This window comes from Brienomyrus brachyistius, chromosome 21 (assembly GCF_023856365.1).
Source record: "Brienomyrus brachyistius isolate T26 chromosome 21, BBRACH_0.4, whole genome shotgun sequence".
Classification (NCBI taxonomy): domain Eukaryota; kingdom Metazoa; phylum Chordata; class Actinopteri; order Osteoglossiformes; family Mormyridae; genus Brienomyrus; species Brienomyrus brachyistius.
Window position 1 is genome coordinate 10,301,844 of NC_064553.1, and position 26,571 is coordinate 10,328,414.

At 43.1% G+C, this 26,571-nt stretch overlaps 1 protein-coding gene across 1 annotated transcript in view; it reads left to right on the plus strand.

Annotated features, from left to right (window-relative positions):
- LOC125716426 (F-box-like/WD repeat-containing protein TBL1XR1) overlaps positions 1-25,493 on the plus strand; it is a 47,348-nt gene extending 21,855 nt beyond the window's left edge. Inside the window, exons 2-17 of the mRNA XM_048988707.1 lie at positions 4,150-4,217; positions 7,481-7,549; positions 15,938-16,040; positions 16,608-16,753; positions 17,129-17,363; positions 17,981-18,113; positions 18,683-18,824; positions 19,056-19,119; positions 19,434-19,531; positions 19,729-19,789; positions 19,893-20,014; positions 20,099-20,173; positions 21,437-21,564; positions 21,810-21,975; positions 22,614-22,715; positions 22,879-25,493. Coding sequence (XP_048844664.1) covers positions 15,983-16,040; positions 16,608-16,753; positions 17,129-17,363; positions 17,981-18,113; positions 18,683-18,824; positions 19,056-19,119; positions 19,434-19,531; positions 19,729-19,789; positions 19,893-20,014; positions 20,099-20,173; positions 21,437-21,564; positions 21,810-21,975; positions 22,614-22,715; positions 22,879-22,905 — 1,557 coding nt within the window. The 5' untranslated portion in view covers positions 4,150-4,217; positions 7,481-7,549; positions 15,938-15,982 and the 3' untranslated portion in view covers positions 22,906-25,493. The remainder of the gene's footprint in view (positions 1-4,149; positions 4,218-7,480; positions 7,550-15,937; positions 16,041-16,607; positions 16,754-17,128; positions 17,364-17,980; positions 18,114-18,682; positions 18,825-19,055; positions 19,120-19,433; positions 19,532-19,728; positions 19,790-19,892; positions 20,015-20,098; positions 20,174-21,436; positions 21,565-21,809; positions 21,976-22,613; positions 22,716-22,878) is intronic.
- Positions 25,494-26,571: the final 1,078 nt, after the last annotated feature.

Here is a 26,571-nt window from a genome sequence, read left to right on the forward strand (position 1 = left end):
AGTTAATATGAGAGTTTTTGTTTTTATTTGTTTATTTATTTGTTTGTTTGTTTGTTTGTTTTTAACCTGTAGTTCAACAATTCGTGCTAAAAGAAGCATGAACTGTATACAGCTCTCAGAACACGTTAGTTTGGTATCTTGTCAACGGCATCGTCTTTATGGCAGTAGCCTGAGGAAAAGTGTAAATTCAGATATTCAAGAACCTGTTAAATTGACCACTTTACATACTCGTAATGTTGGAGAATGAGATATTAAATGTCTTAATTTAAGTCCATTGCTCTTCTGTTATGATTGGAATTTCTTGGAAGGAGGATTTTTTTATAACTGTGTCAACCATGCCTTAATCGCTGCTTTGCAAATTTGCTTATTCACTCATTAATTGGTGCGCATTTTTTTTACGTAAATTTCAATGAATAGTGGGTTGTGTCAATGTAGTGTAAATGCATGAGTTTTGATTCTTATATAGTCTATTTCTGCTTACAGTTTGGTGTTAAATTCAGCTTGAAGAGGCATTAAAAGGTCTTAAAAAGTCTTTCACATCAGGATTGCTGCAGACACCTACTCTTCATTAAACCCCCTTCAGGCTTCGTACAGCCTCTACATGAAGCTCCCTTTGACCCTCTTTCAGCCTCTATAATGCCAGTCAAACATTTTTCAACATCCTTTTCTTTATTTGCTAAACTTTAAGCTCTGTGCTCATCAATACCCTGTCAGAAGTCTTAGAAGAAAAAGGAAGATGAAAGTTGAAAGTGGTAACCTTGTCTGCCCAATCACCTGACCTTGACCACATTCAGCTGAAATGACATGAAATGGAGAGAAAAGTCAAGGCTGCAGAGGCCTTGTAGCTGAATCATGCAGGTCATCTGTGAACACTTCTCTAGCAATGTTGGGAGTGGACTTTCAGTAAAAAAAAAAAATAATAATTAAATGTGTAGTCTGTTCAACTGTAATCAGGTGGCTATTTTGATGAATCAACGGTTGTTTTGTATTTTTTCATTACGTAAGAGGTCTTTGTCATTTAATTTTTTTTCTTAATTGTTATTCTGTACTTCTTTTGTACACGGTACTGATATTGCTTAAATTGCAATTAAATGAAAGGACTCCAATTGTTTGAAAAATTTCTGAGTGGCAGTATAGCAGAAACCCTACTTGGGCCTTTTACACTCTTTATGCATCCCCCCTTATGTTTGTGCACCCTTTCATCTGTGTTCAAAAAATGGTTTGCTCAATGCTACATAGTCACTCTCCCGAACGTCAAGTATTTACTGCTGTGCGCTTCCTCTTTTATCAAGCATTCTGCTTTTGGACAGGGTTCAGTGCTCAGTTCTAGGTTTTACCTAAAAACACAATGAATGAAACTTTTCATCCTCTGTCTCTAACACTGTACAACCAGCAGTGACATAGTAGGGTTAGTGGCACGGTTGGCAGACTGTCCCTGAACCTGCCACGTCTCTGGAACATTAAAGGAAGTCCCAGTGGCTTTTTTTGGGGGATTTCAGTAGAGGCCCTTTACCTGGCAGACAGACACACGTCGCCAGATGTTCTCCCATAACCTGTTCCTCAGACCACCTCTGTCTGTGGGTAAAGGAGCAACAGCGCAGAGCTTCAGGGAGGGCTGAACTCCGCTCATCACACTCTGTTGATTATAGGATGGCAAAGCAGAGCTTTACAAAATACACACTCCTCAGCTGATAGCTATATTACTAATGAAATGCTTTTTTAAAAATCAGGCTAATAAATGCCTTTGTAATGGTAGGATGCGGAAAATTCATTCTCTCGTGCCAGTAGGAGTTATGAAAATAATATAGTTAAAGTTTATGGCTACGGTGAAGTAGATCTCTGCTAACAGCTCCATTTATGTTAACCAAATTTGTTAGCAGAGTTAAATTAGAGTGAAAGAGTTAGAGTTAAATTTGAGCTTGGCACTGGAGCTGGTTTGGAGAAAGTGTCAGTGCAGACCTAAAGCACTTACATTTTGGCATGTGTCAGTTTTAGTAATCATGCTCCTGTAGCCTGAGCTACGTTCTCATTGACCATAACAGCTGTGGTTTCTTTGCTGTCTGAACATGGCGGTTTTTGCATTTTAACATCTATGGCTTTGTTCATTATAATCCTCCCATGGTGTCGGCTGATGCCGATCTCATTTTGTGCGCGGAGTTGTAAGACCCCCACAGAGAGGCAACACCAGTGTGTTGGCTCAGTGACTGCAGGTCACGGCTGCATTAGGCCCATGGCTTTTTCGTGTCGCCTGGCGTAACAGTATTTAAACATGCGGTTCACTCAGCATACGAGCTACACATAATTTCAGGTGGATTTGTTGAGTAAAAGTAGAAGTGTAGAAGTCTTCAAAGCAAGCAATTGGAAATAATTTCCCCATTATTTGTTTTTCCCATCTTGTCTTACAATGTCGATGAACCAGCAAGGAGGCAAGGGACGTGGTAAATTTCTATGGTTCTTTTAGGGCTGGGCGATATCATATCGAATTTATATGGTGCATGCGCAATAATCACCAGGGCTTCAGATCAAAGGCAGAACATTTAGCCTGACGCCAGCTTTTCGATACTATACGGGCATTTATTTACGCCCAATATTTGGTAAGCAGATTTGTAGTACAGCTAAAATATTAATGAGGCATTTTATGTCGCCCAAAAGTTAGCAAATTCGGCATATCCATATGTTTAATAAATGTGTCAGACTTTAAACTGCAAAAAGTACCGCCACACCACCGATATCTTTTTTCCTTGTTTATCCGCAAGATCTCCTCTTTTAAAAGATATCATGGCTGCTGATCTGCTCCTTTCTTCCCTAACGCTTCAGTGCAAATCGCACTGCAGTATACCAAACATAGTATATCAAAACAGCATGATGTGGTGTGCTCCGCTAACCAAATTTAATAAAGACTACCAAGTTTTGGGTGTCACAAAACACATCTCATGCGTCATATAAAATCGATATGATATGGCCCAGCCCTAGGTCCTCTTTAATAATTACGAGATGGCTGTATTGTTGTGGAGCAGAAGTGCCCTCACATACATGGTCTGTTTTACCATCAACCTTCATAAATAAATAGATGTTGCTAAAACAGTGCAGTGGGACCTTGTCTGCTTGCACCTCCCTGGTTCCCGCAGGACCTAATTTTCCATGTATCGCCGCGTCATCTTACAGGGGAAGAAAACAAGGAAAGGTCACTGGCTCACAAGCACACTCCAGAAGGACTTAAAAAAAGTCTTTAGCTCCTGTTTTCTTATTCAAGTTAAACCTTGGTTATTTGGGTGTAATGTTTGTAGGGAAAGGTTTATGCCGTTTGGTGTCATACGGAAATGTTATCAGCCAAGAGAGATGCTTTATTGTCTTGGTGTTTTTTTTATAGGATAGCTGCCACTCTTGTGTTGACCCTTTTTATCTAAGGTGACAGGTGCTAAATAGGCCTCTTCGAACTGTGGAACATTTTTGAGAACACCACTAAAATTTTACTTTGAATTTTATGGTTTTAAAGCATGACAAATTCTGCTTTGGTTGACAAAAGACAGCTAGACATATGTTTGGCAGGTCTTGATATCGAGACCAGACAATACTGATTTGGGATCTAAATATGTTTATAACAAATATGCCTTTGTGCTGTTATTTAGCTTCCAGTAATGGAAAAAAGAACAATGGGGATCCTGCCGCTAATATTGCCAGGACCCCTAATACTATATTTCTGCAAACAATCTCTGACCGTGAAATAGGTAATTAACTTATAGCTCAGCTGTGGAATCAATATATATTCACACTGTGAATATAAAGTTTTCCTTGGGTTTGGCGTGTTTGTTGTTTGTGTGTGTGTATACAGTCACTTTGGCCGACTTCTTTTTGGTGAAAATGACTGTCACACAAGGAGAACATACTGTATAATGCATATCCTAAATTGCAGCCTTTGCAGTTTGCTAATCACATTGTCTCAGATTGTGATTCAGAATTGAAATCGATAAATCATTCAGTCCTACTCTTGAAGCAGCTCTATGGTCGCTGACATAATTTTGGCGTCGCTGTATTTCAGATGTCTCAGTCTGCACTTTTTTATGCTCATGCAGAGATTTAAATTGGGAATGTCTATGCAGAAGCTAAAATATAACTTAATTCTTTTCCTCTTATTTTTTTTCCCCCTAGGCTGAAGAAAGGTACTGTGTAGTACCATAAGGTTGTCAGTGAACAACTCAGCAACGCTTGGTCACATGGTAAGCCCTTAAGCTCTTTCCCAGACAACTTACAGAGGCTTAATCTCATTTCTCTCCTCTAGTCTAAAAGCAAAAAAAAGAAGAATAATTTCCCTGCATCAGCTGAAATATTACAGTAATTTACAAGGAAAGATTTATTTAAGAAGGAGGTAAAGGTTTCATGATCTTACAGCGCAGTATACAGACACTAGTCACCCTTAGCGTTAAGGTCTGCTTCTGGCGCGCAGATGCTCCATGTTTACCATGTTGTGAACGGATAGCTGTTTGTCCGGCTCCCCCGGCACCTGCCCAGCACCCATCTGGGACTGGGGGGCCAGGAGAGAAGGCTCTGATGTTTTGCTTGGAGATGAGCCAGTGTAGGTCCCCGCTGGGGTGGGGAATGAGGGGAAGATGTAACCACGTGCTCAGCTTCTCCTGGAAGGTCTGTAGTATCAGCTCTGTCTGGGCTGTGGTGCATGTCACTGTTTTGCCTGTTTGTGTGAGGGCTGCTCCACAGCCGCGTGTCTGAATAAAAGCGGACGTCAAGAGCCCAACAAATCCACGAGAATGATGAATCGTCCTCTGGGATTCAGCTCTCTTTACCCCAAGAGCTATGTCAGTGCTTTCTGTTTTGCTTTGTAGGATACCTATTTGGCCTTGAGAAGAGGAGATTTTAGAATAAGATCGGGGCCTGAATTTATAAGTCAGAGTGAATAGATGCCTGTTTAATGATGCCTTATGATTTTCTTTACCACTTTCCATTTGTGTAATATCATTGCTGGTGTTATTATCTTTGGTTACATGTATTCCTTTTACTGTCAGTACTTGGCTTCCAGATCTTACTGGTTTCCTTCAGGAAAAGGCATTGCTTTTCAACTCGGCACAGCCGAGAATCCATCCACATAGCGTTTCTCACCTGCTCTCCCCAGGCATAGCAGTGCATATAAAAAGGCCGTTTCTGCTTTCCTCTCCTAAAATGGCAGCCTACTCTCATCAGCACCTGGGCCAAGCATGGCCCCAAAACACCCTGCGCTCGTAATTCAGACCTCCTCATCACAGATGGAGTGAAGAGTACCATTTTTTTTCCGTAGGAAAGGCTTTGCATTAGCCTTTTTTATGGAGACACAGGGATCCATCTTTCTGGGGAGCTGTAAGGGTGTAAATGGGTGGGTGTTTGTGATCTGGGGAAAGAGAGCATTTTCAGTTCAAAGAAAATCTGTCTCCATGTAGGGGAAATTTCACAGGCTGTTGGTGACCTTGAGGTTAGATTTTTATTATAAATTCTATCAGAACAGGTGAAATATACTTCTTTTGGATTAATGGGCAGCCAGCAAATATCTCTGGAACAATGCCCTTTGCTTCTCAAGCAATTCCATTTGAAATGAAGTAGTGTTTTGTGTTTCATCTGCAAGGCAGTGGAGTTCATTGTTCAGACGTGTTCCTCTGCAAAGTTCAGGATCAGAAAAGGCTTGTTGTGTTGATAGAAAGAAACTGCAATATGGAGGAAGTTTGTCGATTCTCAAGTCTCAAGATTTCACTTAGTATTTCAGGTCTTTATCTGATGCATCAATAAACAGAATATTACTGCCGATTAGAAGAGTGGCAGTTGAGGCGAGTGAAACTGCAGGATTGATTGAATGGTCCAGATCTTCTCAAGCTTTATTCGAAGTCCCTCTCAGTTAACCCTCACTAACTTGACTTTCTTCCAAAATTCCCTTGCATCTATGGTTTTCTTAGGGCGAGAGCATGAATTGTACTCTGAAAAGAACGTTGTCCTTGTGGTTGCGGTAGAGGAAATATGCTTCAGCAGCAGGTGCAGTGGCAGTTGTAAACACTGCGCGTGTGTCACGGTGTGTGCGTGTGTCTGTGTCTGTGTGTGTGTGTTTGTGGGGTGGCTGCCATGCCAACTCAGCTTGTCGGTAGAAACCAAAACCAGGAACACAAGGCTTATCTTTATTTGAAGGGCTCCAGCAGTTATTTTCCTTTTAAAACAGATGGGATCTTCGGGATGGCAAAGACAGCGGTGACAATGTTCGTTGACTGTGAACTATTTTCTCTTTATCAGATTAATTGTTTTAGTTTAATCAGAGGTGATTCTGAGAAGAAGTTATGAGTAATTAGAAGGCTCTTGCCTTTTTCCATACATAAAACTTTATACTCGGGCTGGAGGAGAATATGGAAGATCTACTACTGGTTTGGGATTGGAATGATGTGTCTACAACTGAGAGCACCAAACATGATTGTTCGGTGCCACGATGCTGTTGGCCTCATGTGGAAGAGGTGGTAAGGTCAATCTGCCAGACTCCTGCTTCAGCCGGGACCCGGTCAACAGCCTGCACAGCCTCACAGAGCCCAAATCAAGTCCCAGCCCACACACGCACTTCCTGGACACAAATGTCCCGTCCAGCCCAGGGATAGTGCTAGATAATACTGCACCTGCTATTTATTTTATTTATTTATTTTGTGTGTGTATGTTGCAATTGGCCGGGAAGAAAGCTGAGCGGAGCAGTCGGCCCATATCTGAAACGGATGCCGGTAATGATATAGCGGCGGCAGGTGCTGCCTCACAAAGAGGCCTCAGAGACGCGAGAGAGAGACGGCGTCTGTGCGGGAAGTGGCCCCAGTCCCGGGATGTTGGCCTGGGCAGCCCGTTCATGGGCCACACTTCCCATCAGACGGTGGGCTACTGAAACGCGGCCAGTGCTGATGAATTGAGCCGCTGGGCTTTTTATTTTGCTGAAAACGGTGTCATTTTGGAAATCTGTGCATCTCGGACACGTATTAACCTTTACATCAAGAGGCTTGTCCTGCGTATACCTTTGTTTAAATGCTGTTTTTAATCATTTTTAAAAGCGATTCTTGTTTATTTTTAATTTTAGATTCAGTTCTTCTCATTGTTCAGTTAGTTGTATTGGAATGCTGAGGCATCAGTTGTTTTAAGTGGCCACCTGAGTTCATTAAAGCATTCAAGCTAAAAAGTAAAAGCTTAGGCAGCAAAAAGGAGACTGAGTTAGTCTCATCTGGAATTGCTTTCCTCATTCAATGTGACAATATGATGTTATTTTACCTATCAATGCAGTCAGTGAAGACCTGCCCCTTTGCATAATTATCTATGCTAAACGTTTAACCCTTTGCAACCCTGACTAGGGCAAGTGGTTAGAAGATGGATGGATATATGAATGTATTTAACCATTTTCTGTAATGTCCTTTATTGAGATTTAGTAGCTGTTTTCTAAGGAAGCATTAGTCATTAATCTGGGCTAATGTTCTTTTTGTATTTGCAGGTACTTACGCACTGGGATGGTACTCTTTTAAAATCTTCGTTTTGTGAAAACTTCAGAGGAAATACTGTGGTAAGTTTTTATTCTTTTTTCTTAACCTTTTTTTCCCCTTCCACATACATCAGTCGAAATTATTTGTATCTAGACGCCTATTTTGTAATCGTCGTAGTTCAGCCCTGAAGAGGGTGACGGTATTTGCGTAGTGTTCATATGAATAGGCGGCACATCCTGTTTCTCAGGCTGAGATGAAATGAGACAGAAATCTTAGACCACAGAGTGCACCAGCCTCATCCCTTCCCCCATCGTCAGAATGCAAGCTCAAGCATACGCAACCCAGCAAACCCTTGGTGCCAGGCTAGACCAGCGATAGGGAGGCCTGGGCCCTCCTTGAGGGTCGGCACTCAAGCTGACCTTTGAACCTTCAGGTCCTGGTTTTGCTGGTGCTAAAGCCCCTTGTGAGTTGTAAAGTCTTCTGTAGATATGAAGTGCTGCTGACAATCGCTGTGGACAGTAATTGTGACATAGTCTGCATCCACCTGTACTGGCTATAATTGTGCTTCACTTGCTATAAATAAGTAAACTATATTTCAGCATGAACCATTTTCCTGGGGCCTTTCCTCCATTCTTTCAGGGAAAGATTGATTTGGAGAGGAACTGGTTAAACCTTGGCTCCTTTTAGAAGTGACCGAATGTTCATCTGCTAACAAGGGGATGGATTCTCTTGGATGTACTCATGACTTTTCTGAAGATTAAAGCAAATTTGTTATCGACCGTCCTGTCAGTGCATTAGCCAGCCAGGCCTCATTACTGCCTGCACTGTCCACTGACCCATTCGTCACACGCAGTTTTTAACCTTCTGCTCACAGCTGACCGAGATTTGTAACGGCTAACCTGTGATGACATCAAATCTATATGCTGGTTTTGCTCCGTTTCCTTTCCATGGGGCTGTTCTGCCTGTCACATATCTAAAGAAATCTTGTGTTCACAACAACAGATGCTTGCTGAGCTGCCATTGACTCCCTGCTAGAACCAGGGAATGTATGTGTGGAGCCAAACCTTGGTTTGAGCACCCTGACTCTAGAATGATGCAGAAAGTTAATGGTACAAATTCTGCATTTGAGGTTATACATACTATAATCAATACTGAGCATATACAGCCATGGAAAAATTAAAAGACCACTCTATATTTTTAAACAAATCTACATTTTTAGAACCTTGGTTTAGTCCTGGTTCTGCTAGCAGAAGGCTACGTTTGAACTTCCAGGTTCAAAATTTCTAAGACGGCAGTACACAAGAATAAGGTGAAAGAGGAGACACTGGGAATGACCAGAAACCAGCCAGGTAAAGGTCTGAAGCAACTTTCTGATGCCAGAGATGACCATTAGCTTATCCGACAGTTTCTCATGAATTGGAGGATGTCATCAAGTGACCTTCAAAAGGAATGGGAAACATTAAGTGCAGGTGTGAAGTGCACTGCTAGGACAGTTCATATCAGGCTCCTAGAAGCAGGACTGAAGTCCCACAAAGCAAGGAAGAAGCACTTCATTAATGAGAAACAAAAATGAACCAGGTTTCAGTTTGCAAAAAAAAGTATTATTTACAGACGCACACCCATACATTGAGAAATGAGTGGAACAAAAAATTGTGCGGTGGTCTCTTATTTTTTCCCGCGGCTATAGATAGAGAGAGATAGGGAGAGAGACAGAAAGATAAAGAGATGGATGGATGGATGGATAGATAGATAGATATGATCATGCTATACATACATACATACATCAAGAATACACCTTTTTAGTTATGATTCGGTAGCATTATGTATGTATTACCTTCAGATAAAACAGCTAGTTTCTTTCCTAGGATAGTCATAGTGATACTGACATATATGATACTGACATTGTCTTTTATATTCTGCACTGATTTTATCTCGTAGCCTTTTAGTAATGAATTTTCCCCATACCCACACAAATCTGTATGCCAATGCGTAATTATATTTTGGTTCCTCTCTTTGTAGGAATTCCTCCAACTCTCACTTCAATGCAGTTATTTTTAAGTTTAAAATAAATAATATAAAAAAAAACCTTAATGAAGCTGTAAAGAAATAATGTTGTTGTGGGTGCTATTATCTCTGTTGTCAGAGATAAAACACGAATGGAGTTTGCATGTGTTGTGAGATGGTGACTGTGGAGCCCACCAGAAAGATCTCATTCAGAGTTTGCACAGCTGTAAGTGAATCAAGCCTTCGGTCATCAGCCTGGCAAGTGTTATTTTAGCTTCATATTTGACCTTCAGATCAGTTTGATAGCACAGCATGACATGTCTGCTGGAAGCAGAACCGTACCTCACTCAGCAGTGATGCTAGTTTGGGTGCCAGTAGAATGAATAAGGATTAAATGCATCAGACTATTCTGATTATGAAGTATGTCTGCTGATTATACCAATGGAAGGTGGGCTTTAATTAGAGTCTTTCTGAGCAATTAGAATTCTCACACCTCTTCTTGGGAGGACCTTAAAATGTTTTCTCTGGTTTGTTGACTTGTCGGTTTCAGGCCCTGGTGATTTGTACACCCCCCCCCCCCCCCATCTTCTAGTGTATCTGTGGCTTATCTAAGGACTTAAATACCAGGGAGTTCTTCATAATGGTGAAGTTGAAATTTAACTCGAATGCATCTACATCATTTCAATGCAATCTATTTATTTCTAAGCCAATTTGCATAGAAATAATTATATCTGCTATTCTCTCTGTTCACAAGGTTGTCCTGGGAATTTTTGGCATATGAATGTGTTCCTTTTTTAATTAATGACTTACTCATCACTTTATAATGATAATGTATTTATTAGTTGTTTTGTTTTTTTTTCCCTAGTCTAGCTGCTAATGCATTAGCAAGCCTGCTAATGCGTCACTTTGCTGGGGTCTCCTCTTGCAGAGCTGGCCAATCACAATCTCACCTTTTCATCTTCTATGGAAACAGTGCTGGCCTACTTGGAGGCACTTAGAGGTTGCCCGAGGTGATGAGCGTAAGCTCACATAATTAGCGGTGCTTAGCCAAGCATTTTTTATTTTTTTTACACTCGGGACGTTCTGTAAGTTCAGGGGCAACGCAGGAAGGAGCAACCCAGAAAAAAACACACTTTTAAGAAACGGTTATGCTGAAGGGTATAATGCGATTAATCATTTCTCATGCCATAGCTTGTCCCAATGCTTATAAGGATAGCGCATTTTCATATGAAGATCATGATGGACTTCCCCTCTCAAGTGTTAGTGGCAGTTCTCCTGAACCGAATGACACGACTATCATGTAGATGTAGGTCACGGATCATGCCGAATAGCCTTTTTTTGTTCCTTCATTTTGAGATGTTCAGATGATATAGTTATGTTTGTCTTCGGTGTGTCATTGAGACGAGTCAGTGTGGCGTTTGCCAGTAAGGCCCCAGCCCCTCAGTAGACAGTCCTTTAGATAAAGAGCTGGAAAGGCCCCTTTAAATGGTATAAGGAAAATCACAGTATAAAATAAAATGGAGAGTGCTCAGCCCGGGCCAGATGGCCGTGAGGTGATCTCGGTTTATGTACTCTGAAGCGGATAACAGTGCCCGACGTACCGCTGGCACGGGCTGGAGTCGGCACAAAACGGCAGGCGGAAGGCACTGCACTGTAGGCGCCATCTGTCACTCACTCCCCCATCCCAGAACCCGGGTGTCGCACTCCGACTCCGTGGGGAAATATAAAAGCACCCGTGTTACGTTTCACTGACATCCCCCAGAGCCCCCCTCCCTCCCTTGTGCAAATGGCTTTCCGGAGTCATTTCGGCAACTGGGGCTGCTTGCCGGTTTTGGCGAGATGGCCAGACTTCGTCACGTCCTGTCGGAATCCGTGGGAGGCAGTGAATCCAAGCTCGGCTGCACTAAGCTAAGCATTAATTTGAGAATCTTAATGTATGGTCACTAATCAGCATATTACTTACACTGGAAGCATGACCCTCCCCTGCCCCCCGGGAGAAAGAAAGCGTCTCTTTAGCAAGACTGGTACCCCACCACCCACCAGGAAGCAGAGAATATGCCTTACAGTATAAATAAATGTTAAGTGCCTGCCAGGCACCCCGTGTCAGCAAAAGGGTTATTCTCTAGCTATTCATGAACATAGCTAGCTGTATGTTCATTACACAGAAGTTCATAACGTACTGGTCAGTAACAGGAATCCTAATAAGTCACAAAGGTCACTAATTGCATTAGCTGCGCCATTATAAATGTGCCACTTATTCAGAGTTATGACACCTGTTAAGACAGACTAGCTAGCGAGATCACTGGGGTCGTTTACGTGGAATGTAGAATGTAGCATGTAGCGTGGCTGTCGATTAGCACCCGCTAGCTCCAGGAGTCCTTTGTTTGTTTTTGTAGCTGCCTGGTTTTAAAGCCTCGATCTGGGTAGAGAGAGATGCTTCTCGAGCCCATGAGGCCTGGCATTTTGGGCCGTCAGTCATGTTCACGGCTGCTTCTCGGGGATTATAATCACTTCCATTTGAGCACAGTGGAAACTGTTGACCCGCCAGGGCCAGTAGGCTGCTTTAAATGCAGCGGGGGAGGGCGGGTCTATTCTTGTTCTTTCCATGAAGCTGGCCGCAATGGGTAGAGACGTGGACAGGTCAAGCCGGGTGACGCGGTACTCGGAGCAGGGTTCCGTTTTGTTTACCGCTCCGCCTGTCATTCATCATGATGTCTCCCGTTACCATGCAGGCTGTTATGAGCTTGGCTGCCCTCCCCCCCTTGCTGGCTCCAAGCTTGTGTTTTCAACCAGTGTCTCTCATTGCGTTTAATCAGTGACGAGCCCCCCCTCCTCCCGAATAAATGCTTATGTGAGCCGCACCGCCGTAGTAATAACAAGTAATGATTGTAATAACAGTAATGGTAAAGGCTTTATAACTCACCTTCTTATTTGCATAGTTTCTGTTGTTCTCCTTTTGTAACATTTAACCTGGCAACTAAAATCACTCCAGGATAATTTCCTACTTATACGGTATAAAAGTTTAAACAGTAATTTCCTGTTTGTCTGCAGTTGTTTTTTTTTTTTTTACTTAGCATGTAATATTACATGTGACGAATATGTCATTATTTCATTTCAATGAAAAATACATTACACATGTCTCAGGAAATATCTCACAGTAGCAGCATTTATTTCAGTTATGATTTTGCTCAGCTTTCAAAAGGATGCATATGTTTAGCCTTGAGTTGGTTTTACTTTGGCTGCATGATGAAATAGAAACCACAAAAGCCTGTGTTCTTATCCTATTTGTTTCACCCAGTTTTTTTTTTTTTTTTTTTAGGGGGGGGTGGTGGTGGTGGTGGTGGAGGAAGTATGCTTATATTCGAGAGCAGTTACTGTTGCCTTGACTGATAAACCCTTTCATTGGCAAACGTGGGGCGTTTCTCTGATTGACTGCTACTGCAGAGAGGATAGCCCTCAGCGGGGGTGATCACTGAAATGGAGCAGCCCTGCTGGCCATTCATCCCCGCAGTTCCATTGAATGGGTGAGCGCTGTCCAGCGTTGCCAGGATTTAATTTGGGGCAGCCCTGAAATTAAGCCCTGATCCCAATGGCGAAGGTTGCTCTAGGTGTCTCTTGAAAGCTGCATGTAGGTTCACTGAAGAGAGTGGCAGTACTGTCTTCATTTGCACTTATATAGGGGACAATTCTACTTGGGTAGTACGATTCAAGATTAAAAATCTCTGACAATTACGGTATTGTAGATGAATATACATTTTTAAATATTCATTTAAATGAGCTTTAAAATATGTGAAGGCTATTTCACAAGTGAAACAAAATATAAGCCCTGTCACAAAAGCAATGTCTTATTTTTCAAAGTTCTGGTTATGATTTCCACCCAGGTAATTATGTATTTTTTCTTCATTAATGTTGCACATGGAGTTCGGATTCATATCTGTATACTTTACATTGAAAGGGAAATGTAATTCTGGGAATTGCTTTTTCTTTATGAAAACGACCAGTGGCCAAATTAAAGAGAAACCCATTAGCTAAAGTCCCTTCCATGTGAAAGTGGTAATAAATGCAAGGCAAACATTGGACTTGAATAATGTGTCACCACTCTGGAGTGCATGCAGTCACCCCTTCGTATTCATGGCAGTTAGGGGTGGAAGATCCCTTTGAATGTGAAAATTTGCAAATAATGACATTAAAGATATAATATGCATGTAAATGAACAAATATAGTAACTTCCTGAAATACATGAACTGTTACGAACGAACATGGGGCTCAGTATGTAACTAAGACTTAGTTTCCATATATTTTTGGCTTACACGTCATCTGAGAGTTTCTACGGTATTTCAGAAAGCTTCCGAAATATTCCCATTTAATTGTTCACTGTCAATTTGTGAATAATCACAATCGTGAATGTCAAATTTGTGGATCTGGAGGGTCAACTGTACTTTAATGTCTGAGGTATTTCCAATGCACATATTTATACATAAAAGAACTGAGCATTACAGTGTTTCCATCCTGACTTTTTCTGGACTGATAATTTAGCCTATTGATACTGAACTAAAGGTGGAAGTAGGGAATACCATGCTATGTCTTAGCCACACAAGTTACTTGATTACGCACATCCTTGACACATAATGCCCAGTAGTAAGCAGCCTGTAGAATATACTGTAGGGTCATAGAGAGTTTTGTCATGAGTCTGGCATGTTTGTCCTTGATGGATTTCTATTACATGTACATTTATTTATTTACTAATGCCTTTGTGTAGGTGGACGATTATCTGGAAACATTTCATAGTTTATATTCTATTTTTGTAATTACGCTAACCCACTCCTCCATTTAGTCCAAACAGCTGTCTAGTTTTCTTTATATATTTTTGTTGATTTTGTCTTACATTCTAGGGTGAGCGCAAAAACAGTAAATAACGAGATTTAACTGTGAACTTTGAAATGTTTTGAATTTGTTGATGCGGAAAGCTGAACTTGTATTGTTCTCACATGTAAAGAAACATATGTGCATGTTTGGTACATCTGGTCTGTTACATTTTATAATTTTAAAATTTTTTCCTGGAGTTGTATCCAATAGTCATCCTGCAAGGGAGTCAGGGAGCCATTTTCAGAATTTTTCCAGATTGCGAGTTCACTGTTGAGAAAGGACCCTGTATACCACTTTGTGGCAACTGTGAAAATGTGCTGCTATGCCGAATAAAGTTTGAGATTTAGATTAAATATTAGGTCTGCTCCATGGGAATTAATGTATATTAATTAAACTAAATAGTCACAATTTGAAATGTGTCCCACTAGCCTGACTATGGATTAGTGTGAAGGTGTCTCGGGCCACGTTGGCAAACAGGCCTGGCAGCAAGCAGCAGATTTATGACAAACATTTCATTCTCCATTGAGAGAGGAGGGCTGGGTGGGCGCGGGACGGCACGGCGCACATGTAAACACAGGATCCAAGGGCTGTGTTGACAAAATGAAAAAGCTGAATAAACACAAGGCTGGTGTCTCAGGGCCAGGGAGACAATCGCACGCGATTTGGGACTGCATCACCCTGGAGTTCCGGAACACTGGGACAAAATAAGTCGGGACCCGCCAATTTATGCAGTTTGCAGGGTCAAGTGTAAAGTCAGAAAATGTCTTAAGCAGATACGTTCATGTGACATTATACAGAAAGCTGAATTTCCTGCCCAGTCGTAAAGGTTCCTTTCCACAGTACCATAGTAGTAGATTGACATCATGGTAACCCTGAAACTAGCCTCTCCTATACTACAGAATGCTGTCCTGAGCTTTAAATTTACCACACTTGGCTGTCTGAAGCTATTTCAGTACAGAATGTTGCCATCATCTATTCTTCATAGTAGACATCTCAGCAAAACCCCCATTTTAATGGGCCTCTTTTGACGATATTTTTTAGTGAAAATGTCAAGCCAGACCTTTGCTCAGGCGGTCTACAGTAAGCCCGGTACTTCTGCTTTAACGAGAGGAAAACCCCCAAAGCTCATTCCCTCCCCGAACACATAATACATTTGTCTGTTGAAAATTGTCTACTGTTGTCTTGGTCAAAATAGAAGCCCTCCATGGCGTAGCTGAGGCATCAGATAGTGGAGCCTCAGATGTCAAGGCCCGTGTTCTTCAGCATCCCGCTCTTATCTGGATTAGCTGTGGCTATGCACATGAAGTCGCCTAACCAAGTAAAGAAACTCGAGGCTCGAGGAGCTCAGGCGGTGCAACACTGCCACAGGACATGTAGTGGTGCTTGGCGGTACTGCAGCTTGTTTTTGACCGAGAAAGAAGAGCATTGTTGTCCATGGGTAACCTCTGGATCTCCTGAGGAAGCAGATATCGGAAACCTATGGTGAAGCAAGCTACAGAGTGAAGAATGCTCTACCCATGGCAGCGAACCCCTTTGGTTCTTAAAAAACGGACACTTCAGCGTATTAAAAGCGTCTTCCCCCCCTTCTGTCTTTGCAGGCTTGTGTCCTCTGTGCTGACCTCATGGTTTAACCAGGAATAAAGATGAGCATAAGCAGTGATGAGGTCAACTTCCTGGTGTACAGATACCTGCAGGAGTCAGGTGGGCTCCATGTGTCTTCACGAGGAATGTAGTGGAGGCATGTCTGCCAACACATGTGGTAGACAGCACTGGCCTAAAAGGCCTCCTTTCATAACCAGTACTTGTTATAATATGAATTTGCTGTTTCAGTATTTGGCCGAACAGCTCTGTACGTAGCCTCCTGCCCAAGCATGGATACTGTTTAATCGTATTAATACAGAGATTTCAGCATGTAATTGTTATGTAAATTTTAAAAGCGTTAGGTATGTATTAACTTTGCAAGAACTAACTTAAGGGAGAGAAATGTTCGTTGTGTATCATTATGTTGAAAATTTAAACAAGCATGAAGTGCTGTTGCTTTTCCCGCGGATTTTCCGCAGTAGCCATTGCTGTCTGTGCATCTTGTGAGTCAGGATGTAATTTCGCTGCCCCGTTAATTGCTTTACACACAAACAAGGGCTTTAGTCTTTCTTTGCATTGTGCTTTAGAAAATGCCTGCTGCGAACATGAAGTATTGATGCTTAATTCTGTTTTCTGGCACCCCCCCCCTCCCCCCATCCCCTACCCCACCCCCCTCCCCCCGGACAGGGTTTTCCCATTCAGCTTTCACATTCGGCATAGAGAGCCACATCAGCCAGTCAAACATAAACGGCGCCCTGGTGCCCCCTGCTGCTCTCATCTCTATCATACAGAAGGGTCTGCAGTATGTGGAGGCAGAAGTCAGCATCAATGAGGTGAGCACCCGTAGCGGCCTGGTGTGCGCTCGCTCAGATGAAGCAGTAGGTGGCGTAATAGTTAATAATGTGCATTCGTAATCCAGAATGTGCTCATTCACTTCCAAGGCCTCCGCTGTTGTGTCTTTGGATAAAGCCCGAGTAAAATATTTTGCAGCTTAAGAGAGGAAATTTTCAAAGAGTCTTGATAAAAGCATGACCTGCGCATGAGGAATGATGATTTCTGAGCAGGGTTTACTGAACCGAGCTCACATCGTTAACATTATTGGCATTAATGGGCGACATTAAGTGCTGTCATCGGCGTACAATGGGACATTTTGGGAAAGAGCGCGGCCCGGTGATGCCCTCCACTGCTTCCGCCCACCACCCATGCAGGATGGCACGTTGTTTGACGGACGGCCCATCGAGTCGCTGTCCCTGATCGACGCAGTGATGCCCGACGTGGTGCAGACGCGCCAGCAGGCCTACCGGGACAAGCTCGCGCAGCAGCAAGCGGCCGCCGCAGCCCCCGCCGCTTGCACGGCCAGCAACTCCGCCAGCGCCGCCAGCAGCACGAAGAACGGCGAGAACACGGCCAACGGCGAGGAGAACGGCGCTCACGCCCTGGCCAGTGCGTCTGCCCCTCCTCCCACGCTACGCTAGCATTAGCGTCAGAGCCACAGATCTGCTTGCAGCTCTCACCTTGATAATCCCATATATGCATAGGGGAGGTACACATACGCGGCTTTGCTGCACGGTATGCAGTTAGCTCTCAGCTTAAAGACGTGAGCAGCTCCGCAAATCTTTACGTCGAATTTTACGCGTCAGACCTACTCCCTCAGACCATTCACTAAACCTTCTAACCAAAAATACATACGCAAAAATATACTAAGAACAAGTGTAAATACATTTTATTTCAGTGTATTTCACCTTTTTGCATGAATTGTTCTGTATACTATGTGTACCTTGGATATTTTGTTTTGAGTAAGTCTGGATTTCCGCAAGTTTTTTTACATAAATTGAGAGCTGTCTGTGTTATATCACGTTCACCATCACGTGACCTTCCACAAAGTAATCTTGGGCCATCCCAGCGTAGCAGCCTGTGGTGACATGTGGTTTGCTGAGGATGGCACGAGTGCTTTGAAAGCCCCAGTCAAATGTAGAGCTAAGCGTGTGTCAGGAGCGGTCACTCCTGTAATGGTGTGACTTTAGGGTGATATGTACACGGCTCTTTCTCGGTTGTGACAGACAACCACGCGGACATGATGGAGGTGGACGGGGATGTGGAGATCCCCCAGAACAAGGCCATGGTGCTCCGCGGTCATGAGTCGGAGGTGTTCATCTGCGCCTGGAACCCAGTCAGCGACCTGCTCGCCTCAGGGTGCGTGTGCCGCTCGACTGCCTGCTTGGCCTGATGCTTTAGCCGTGAGCAGGGGGGTCACCTGTCACGGAACATCCACTCAGAACAGACCCCTGTCCTCCCACCAACAGAGTTGCTGCTTGTTCCAATGATGAATAAGTACTGTCAACCCCACCCCCAACGCCGTGGGCACGTAACATGACCTCCAGAAGCGGCGTGTGGGTGTCGACCTGTTTCACCACCCTCAGAGACTCTGTATACATTAACTTATTGCAGTTATTTATCTAGCAGACATTTTTGTCCAAAGCAATGCACAAGAGAGCAAGTGAGGATCAGACAACTGGCCCAGATAGTGTCCCTGCAGCAATCGGGGTTAAGGGCCCTGCTCATTGGCCCAGCAGTGACATCCGTCTGGCAGCCGCGGGATTTGAAATAATGACATTCCGATCGTGGGCGTGGGGTCATCACCTGCAGAGCCCCACACTGCCTCCTCCAGTGTCTTTATCCTTAGTGACACTGTCTGCTTTGCCAGTCCTGTCGAGGCCTGTTTGCACCCCCCCACCCCCAGTAACGCCATGGTCTCTCTGCAGGTCGGGTGACTCCACGGCTCGCATCTGGAACCTGAGTGAAAACAGCACTAGCGGCTCCACGCAGCTCGTACTCCGCCACTGCATACGGGAGGGAGGGCAGGACGTGCCCAGCAACAAAGACGTAACCTCACTAGACTGGAATGTGAGTCTCTCCTCCGGCAAGCCACATTCCCGACGTTCCGGAGCTCGGGCCACGCGTGCGGCCATTTATGCCCCTGGCCCATAAAAGCCGTTTAAAGGCTTTGTTTATGTTCGCTGAGTATTAATTGTGTAATGTAATATAAAGTACACATCTATGATCCTGACTTTAATTGTAGACATTTGTGGGTGTGTGTGTTTTTGCACCGAAGTTGCTTTTCTTTTTCCCCCACAGAGTGAAGGCACTCTACTAGCTACCGGCTCCTATGATGGATTCGCCCGGATATGGACTAAAGACGGTGAGGCCTGTAATCATCCCCACCAGGGTTGGGGTCATTCCAGAATGCATTCATCAATTCCAATCCCGATCAGGAAATGGAACTGGAGATGGGACTGGGAAAAAACTGTGGGTAACAGAATTGGAATTGAATTCAAATTTCAGGGAGATTTAAATTCCCACTCCAGTCCCCTTCCTGATTGGATTTGAATTGATGAATGCATTCTGGAATGTCTCCAACCCAGATCCCCATGCCGTAATGCAGAGTAATGATCTGCTGTGGTAAATGACCATCCTCCAGTTGTTTTTCACTGATGTCTGTTCTGTGATTGGCAGGTAACCTTGCCAGTACCCTGGGTCAGCACAAAGGTCCTATATTTGCTTTGAAGTGGAATAAAAAAGGAAATTTCATCCTCAGCGCTGGCGTGGATAAGGTAAAGCTTCAGCCTGCTGCATCGCTGATCCCTGATCTTGTGCGCGTCATTGGTTATTCTGGAAATGAATGCACCTAAAGCATTTTAGGCCCTCAGAGTAATTGCTCACCGCCTTTGTTAAACGTCCGAGTGTTTGCAGGGGTGTGAATCTGTCCATCCACTTCACGGACACTGAGACAGTGATGTTTCTTTCCTAGACCACGATCATCTGGGATGCACACACAGGAGAAGCCAAGCAGCAGTTTCCTTTCCATTCAGGTGGATATGCCGGCTTCGCTTTGAGCAGGGCCGTCTGCGGAATGCTGTTCCCGCTCACTTTGAGCGACAACGGTCTTGTTTGTGTGTGTCTCCCTCTCGACAGCCCCGGCACTCGATGTGGACTGGCAGAGTAACAACACCTTTGCATCCTGCAGTACGGACATGTGCATCCACGTCTGCAAATTGGGCCAGGACAGACCGGTCAAGACATTCCAAGGACACACGGTAAACGCCCCGCCCCCCAGCACACCTCCCCAGCCCTGCCTGGCCTGCTTCTGCCCTTTAATCTTTTCCTGTCTTTTCCCCTAGAATGAAGTCAATGCCATCAAGTGGGATCCAACTGGCAATTTGTTGGCCTCCTGTTCTGATGACATGACCCTAAAGGTTGGTAACACGGTCAAAGACGCATCAATCAATCAAATTAGCATAACGTCAGCTATTGGTGTTTGCTTTGAATGCTTACCTCCGTCACAGGAATAGTTTTATTATTATGATTATTATTATCATTATTTTTTTAAGTTTTCATGAGAACATTATAATGCTACACATCTATTCATTCATCTTCTAACATATGGTCAGGGTCATAAGTGGGCCTGGAGCCCGTCCCAGTCCAGCAGAGGACACACAGAACCGAATCAGTGATATGTCACTTAAGGATGAGGATACGTCCAAAAAAATCACAGAATGAAGTGTGAACTTACCCAAGCCTAGATGGTATAGCCGACTACGTACGTAGGCTATGTGGTACAGTCTAAATAACAACAAAAAGTTCAGCACAACGCATACATAAACCAGTAAGATCTTTGTTTATTATCATTATCAAGTATTATGTACTGTACATTATTCTGAGTGCTTTACTTGTATATGACTGGCAGCACAGTAAGTATATTTACACCAGAATCACCAAAAATGTGATGCGTTGCTCTGTGACGTAACGACGGCAACGACGTCACTAGGCGATAGGGATTTTCAGCTCCATCATAATCTTACGGGCCACCATCATATACACGAAACATTATTATGCGGCGCATGACTGTAGTATATGGGCTGTTTAGAGACAAGGAAGGTGTGAGGCAAGAGTGCTGCCCCCTGAGCCAGCATGCCCTCCAGCACTATGCTAATTTATGTAGCAATGCTGATGTGTCAGAATGAGCATTAGTGCGGCAGGCTGCAGAGGGGAATCCTCCTGCCCTCTTAACCGCCATCGTCTTGGTGGCAAATACAGGCTCATATGTGGACACAGGGGCTCCTGGCAGGGCTCTCTGTGTGACTTGGTCACCGGCACCTTGCACACGCTTGTGTTATAGGACCTCGGTTTGGCAAATGTGCTCCTACAGGGATAGGCCAAGGTCAGACCTGGGGGCACTTTCTGTGTGCTACTCTTTCATTAATTAGATCTAGATACTGATTATGGAATTATGACTGTGATATGACCTTGGTTTCCTTTTATATGTCGTGTTTTTTCTGTGGGTGAAGTTTACAGTATTTACTGTTGTTTTCTTGTCCTCAAACAGATCATATCAAAATCAGTACATAGTGATTTTGAGAGCATCGTGGTGCCCTGCACTATTTCGTGTGACCTTCCACACTGCACTCTCTACTCCAGGATGCTGTTTTGCCTCTTAACCTTGTCTGGCTTTGCTACAGATCTGGAGCATGAAGCAGGACACCTGTGTGCACGATCTGCAAGCCCACAGCAAAGAGATCTATACCATCAAATGGAGCCCCACGGGGCCTGGCACCAGCAACCCCAGCGCCAACCTCATGCTCGCCAGGTGCGTCCCCTGGACCCTGCCCTGGGTCTGTATGGACCAGCGGCAGTTAAACAGCCAGGCAGCTAGAGGGCTGAGTGTGCAGGTGCTGTAGGAGCTCTGCTATGCCCTAGACATTCACTTCTGCCTCTCTGCTCTTAAAGTAGTCCACAAATATTGAATCGTGAATATTGAATCATACCCGGCGTTGAGTGCTGTGTGGAGACAAGGCCAGCCAGCAGATACCGTTTTCCTCTCTTTCTGAACAGTGCCTCCTTCGACTCCACTGTCCGCCTGTGGGACGTGGACCGGGGCATCTGCATCCACACGCTCACCAAGCACCAGGAGCCTGTCTACAGCGTGGCATTCAGCCCTGACGGGCGCTTCTTGGCCAGTGGCTCCTTCGACAAGTGTGTCCACATCTGGAACACACAGGTAGGGCGGGCAGTGGTATTGGGGGAGGAGAGGGGTTTCCAGCCTCCTGTCACTCCTGCTGTGACTTTGCTAGAAATATTTAGCATTAATTTCACATCTGGATAAGAGAGTTTGTCAATCTATATTACAACTGCAGATGCTTCTTGCTTCACGACTTTTCAGCTTTCTTATGTTGGTGTGATGACGATGTACATTCAGTAGCCATCAGACTCTGGATTTTAATCTGTTCCAAGGCCAGCAGTATGCCGTACGATGCTTTCTACTGACGCGAGAGTAAACATCTCATAGAGTATTTAGCGACATATCCAATTTTCAACTTACAATGGGTTTATCGGAATTTAAGCCCATCGTAATTTGAGGAGTGTCTGTATAGTAATGATAATATGGTGGTGTAATACACAGAAAAAAAAAAAAAATAGGACAATAGAATATAATATGATTGGTTGCTGAGAGCTAATGAATTGAGTGTAATATGATTGGTTTCTTGAAACTGAATAGATTGGGCTTGTGATATAATTTGTTGATGAGAGAATGTAATGTAATTGGTTGATGAGAGTGAATGACTGGACTGAGAGTGTAATATGATTGGCCCACATACAAAACTTGTGGGTAAAACTTGGTTGTCCTTGTGTTCACAGACAGGCGCTTTAGTCCATAGCTACAGGGGAACAGGGGGCATCTTTGAAGTTTGCTGGAATGCAGCAGGTGACAAAGTAGGAGCAAGTGCATCAGATGGATCTGTAAGTGCTGCCACTGGCCCCGTTTCTCCCTCCAGATTCTTCAGCTGTGTTCCTTCTGTTTGTTAAGGCATAGTAACCATGGATTACCTGTTACCTTAAATTATGTAGTGCTCATGTGGTACCCCCCTTAATCCCCCCCCCCTCTTCTGTGTGCCCTGTGCAGGTTTGTGTATTAGACCTGCGGAAATAACGCTACCAGTTGGAAGCCATGGACCGACTATGAATGTGTACATAGCCAAAATGACTCTCCCTGCCACATGTACCGCTCCAGTCCCTACTGAATCCATGGTAACCCACTACAGCCAAACCGAGCTCCCCAACACCGCAGACCCGAGCAAGTGGAAGGTGGGGCCCCTCTCAGAGCAGGGGGTTCTCGCAGGCGTACATGAAAAGGGACTTCTGTAAGTGACACAGAAAAAAAAAGAAAATCAAAAAAAGGCAAGGACCCGTATATGTACCAAAATTTTCAACTTTTCTTTTTGTTATTTCAACCAGAATCAACGTGCGGGGGAGGGGAGAAAAACTATTTTTGTTGGTAGATCAGTTTGTGTGTGAGACATATCAGCTTTCTTCATTCTACAGTTTCCTTTCTTTCGTTCCATTTTTTGAACGTTTAACAGTTTTAGGTTACAGTTGCATGAAACGGAGTCGGTAATTGGCGCAACTCTGTCAGTTTCTTTTATACCGAAACAGAAAACAGTTATATAAAAAAAAGAGCTGTCTTTGATACTGTACGTTTTGTGGTTCAAAAATATTGTGGGGGACTGATGCATTGAATTTCAATTTCACTTTTCCTTATTTTTCAAATGTAGTTTTGATGTTATGGTTTTACTGGTGATCTAAATGCAGTAGTTTTCTTTTCTTTTTCTTTTTAAAGGGGACATTTACTCTGCCTGATTTAAAGGGTTACAAAGCAAGATGGGCACAAAAGGGAAAACGATGCTCTATGCATTATTTTGCTTTAAGAACCATCATCATGGTTTGGATTGTGCACTATTGATAGAGCAACATTATTAAAAACAAAAAATAATTCATAGATCTTTCTGGACAAAGGTTTACTGCTGTAACTGTTACAAGAAGCCACCATTCATTAGTAAACTGCAGATTTGCTTTCCCTTTTTTTTTTTTGTCAGTGAGCAACTAGGTTGCAGTATTAATGACTGATTCTATGTGTAGCTTCTGGAGAGACGTTCACAAGATGAAGTCGAATCGATGTGATTCTGTCGTACAGCAGGCTAAGGTCCCTGTACAAAGAGATCACTGCAAAAGGGAAGACTTGCTGTAAGCTTCCATTTTTATGAATGACACAGTAGGAATTTTGCTTAGGTCATATTGTAACAGTGTTTTTTTCCCCCTCATACTTTAAAGGGTTTTAGGTAATTGTGTGCAGAAAAGACATAAAAGGTAATCAGCCCCAACCCACTCTTGCTTATCTGTCTGCATCTTGGCTTTTTTAACTCTATTACTAGTCGTTTTATTTATTTTTTCAGCATAGATTTTGCATTCTGCTTATTTTCTTACCACTTAGAAACACAATCTCCCTAAACAAACGAAACTTCGCCATTGTATCTGCGTAGGATTTCTGTCAGCGGTTGCACTCACACATGTTAACTATAAAAATTGAAGCTTAAAGCAAGTCTGGGTGTTGGGCAGGGAATCTGAGACGTCCGATAAATACGACATGGAGAAATGTTGTAACTGTATAATGTATGTCTGTGTAATTACAGGGAATTATTTTATATACTACTCATATGTAAGGATAGTTTATAAATTCAATCAGTATTACAGTTAAAACCACACTTAACAGTATGAGAGATAATTACTGTATGCATCACATGGGCAGAGTCTCTGCCTTTAAATAGCATATTTAGTTCTGCTTTATAAAATACCATTAGACTGTCATAGCAAAACAGGACCACTTATTTCCCATGTCTGTGCTTGAAATTCAGTAGCAGATTAATGCTTCATTCCTGTCCTTATAGACTAGAATGTGAAAAGACTAAGGGAGTAAAAGCCAATTTAATTTAATTTTCAGCAACTTGAGCTTCTGCAGTTATCCCAGTGCCCGTATTTGTTAAAGAAATAGGATATTGGATTTGGTATGTTGGCTTTGTGGATGTGCGTTTATTGCACTGAACGCAGCCAAACCCCTTGGAATTCAAAGTACTGTATCATAGTGTAAATGGATATAGAAAATCACTCTTTTTTAAGCCTTATGTAAATTTTTTGTTTACAATATTGCTTTATTTACGATCGTAAATTTTATACAGAGTTTACTATTTGAATTTTTCTTTAATTGTGTGAATCTTAGTAGATTATACCATCTGGACAGTTTATTATACAGTCTATGACCGTGGAATGGTATTTTATAACATCTTGTTTTAAAAGAAGTGTGCTTTTTACAATGGAGTCAATTGTTTTGCTTCCATTCTTCATGCTAACCGTAATCGTACCCTTACTATATGTACGGCCCTGAAGGTTTTGTACTCTTTGGAAACTTTTGTAATTCTGAATAATTTGTAGCTGTTCACGCAAAAAGAGAAATAACCCGGAGCGAAAACGTGGTGTACCGTACCATCCCGGATCGTGTAAATACCACCGTCTTAAGGGTTCGGGTCCCGGCCCATGTCATCATTGCCCACACCCTCCCTTCTATTTTCTCTGACTAAATTGCTTTTTTTTTTGTTGCATATTCCATTTGCATTGTGTCGATCTGACCCTTGTAATTTGAATCAGATCTGAAAAAGAAAGTCCAGAATAAAATATATTTTGATATTATCGCAGTGTTTTCTTTTTTTGCTCTAGGTATAAAAAACAGAAAACTGTCAGTTAATGTTGCGCATGAGGTTGTTTTTTAGACAACAGTCAGAGGGAGTTTTCCCTCTTTATCGCACAACGAAACGGAAAGTGTTACTGTATAAACATTGTGTTCCGGAACGTTCTGACCTTGAGCCCACATTCGCGACTGGTCTGTGACATTCTACCAGACTGAAATACCTGATAATGTCCCTTCAGGGAAAAACTGCAGGTGTTTAACCTGCTAAGCGATCAGCACTGTGGCTGTACATGTATTCAAATTTTTATCGTTCTGAGCACATAGCTCTCAATGCAGGAAGAACAGCCAGTCACCTCTAGGTGAGCTGAGAGGAGAGATTGTATTGCTAGAGACTTAATTGGGGCCTCGATGATTTACAATGCATCTGTTTCTCCTGGGATTGTGTCTGTCAGTGGTAATAAAAGTGAAGTGGCTAAGTGTCCTTTTCCTGGAATCTTTCTGCTAGGACACTGCTGCCCAGTCCCTAGGGAAATGGCTCCCGAGAAGTCGGGAACATTTACCGAACAATTTAATTTAGAAGACAGACATTCTGTAGCTACCTGTTAACATTAGCTCATCTAGCATATGACTTAATGAAGAACCGAGGCTAAGGCTTTGGGGCATTCGGTTTCCTTGGCAATGTGAGGTCAGCATGTACGTTACGTCAGCATTCAGTCGCTCGCGTGGGCGAGCGCATCTTGACTGGATCTGCTCATTTACGTTTTGACGTTTAGCCAAAAGGTGAAAATGGAGCTGAGAATGTTTCGGTTCTTTTGCCAACTTCCAATTCTGAGTTCCTCATTCTTGTGCATTTTACTAAATAAAAGATATGAACACTGGTGAATTTAAGTGGCCGGCGCACCCTAACCCAACACCATTCTGGAAAATGTTCCTTTATAAAAAACATTGCCAAGAGCGGCTAGTAATTCTGAATTCATTTATAAAGAAACGGCTGTTCGGTTTTTAGAAACAAACATCGGAAAAATGTAAATCCAATTTCATACCTGGCAAGAATTCCATGTTTTACTGGAGTGACAGTGG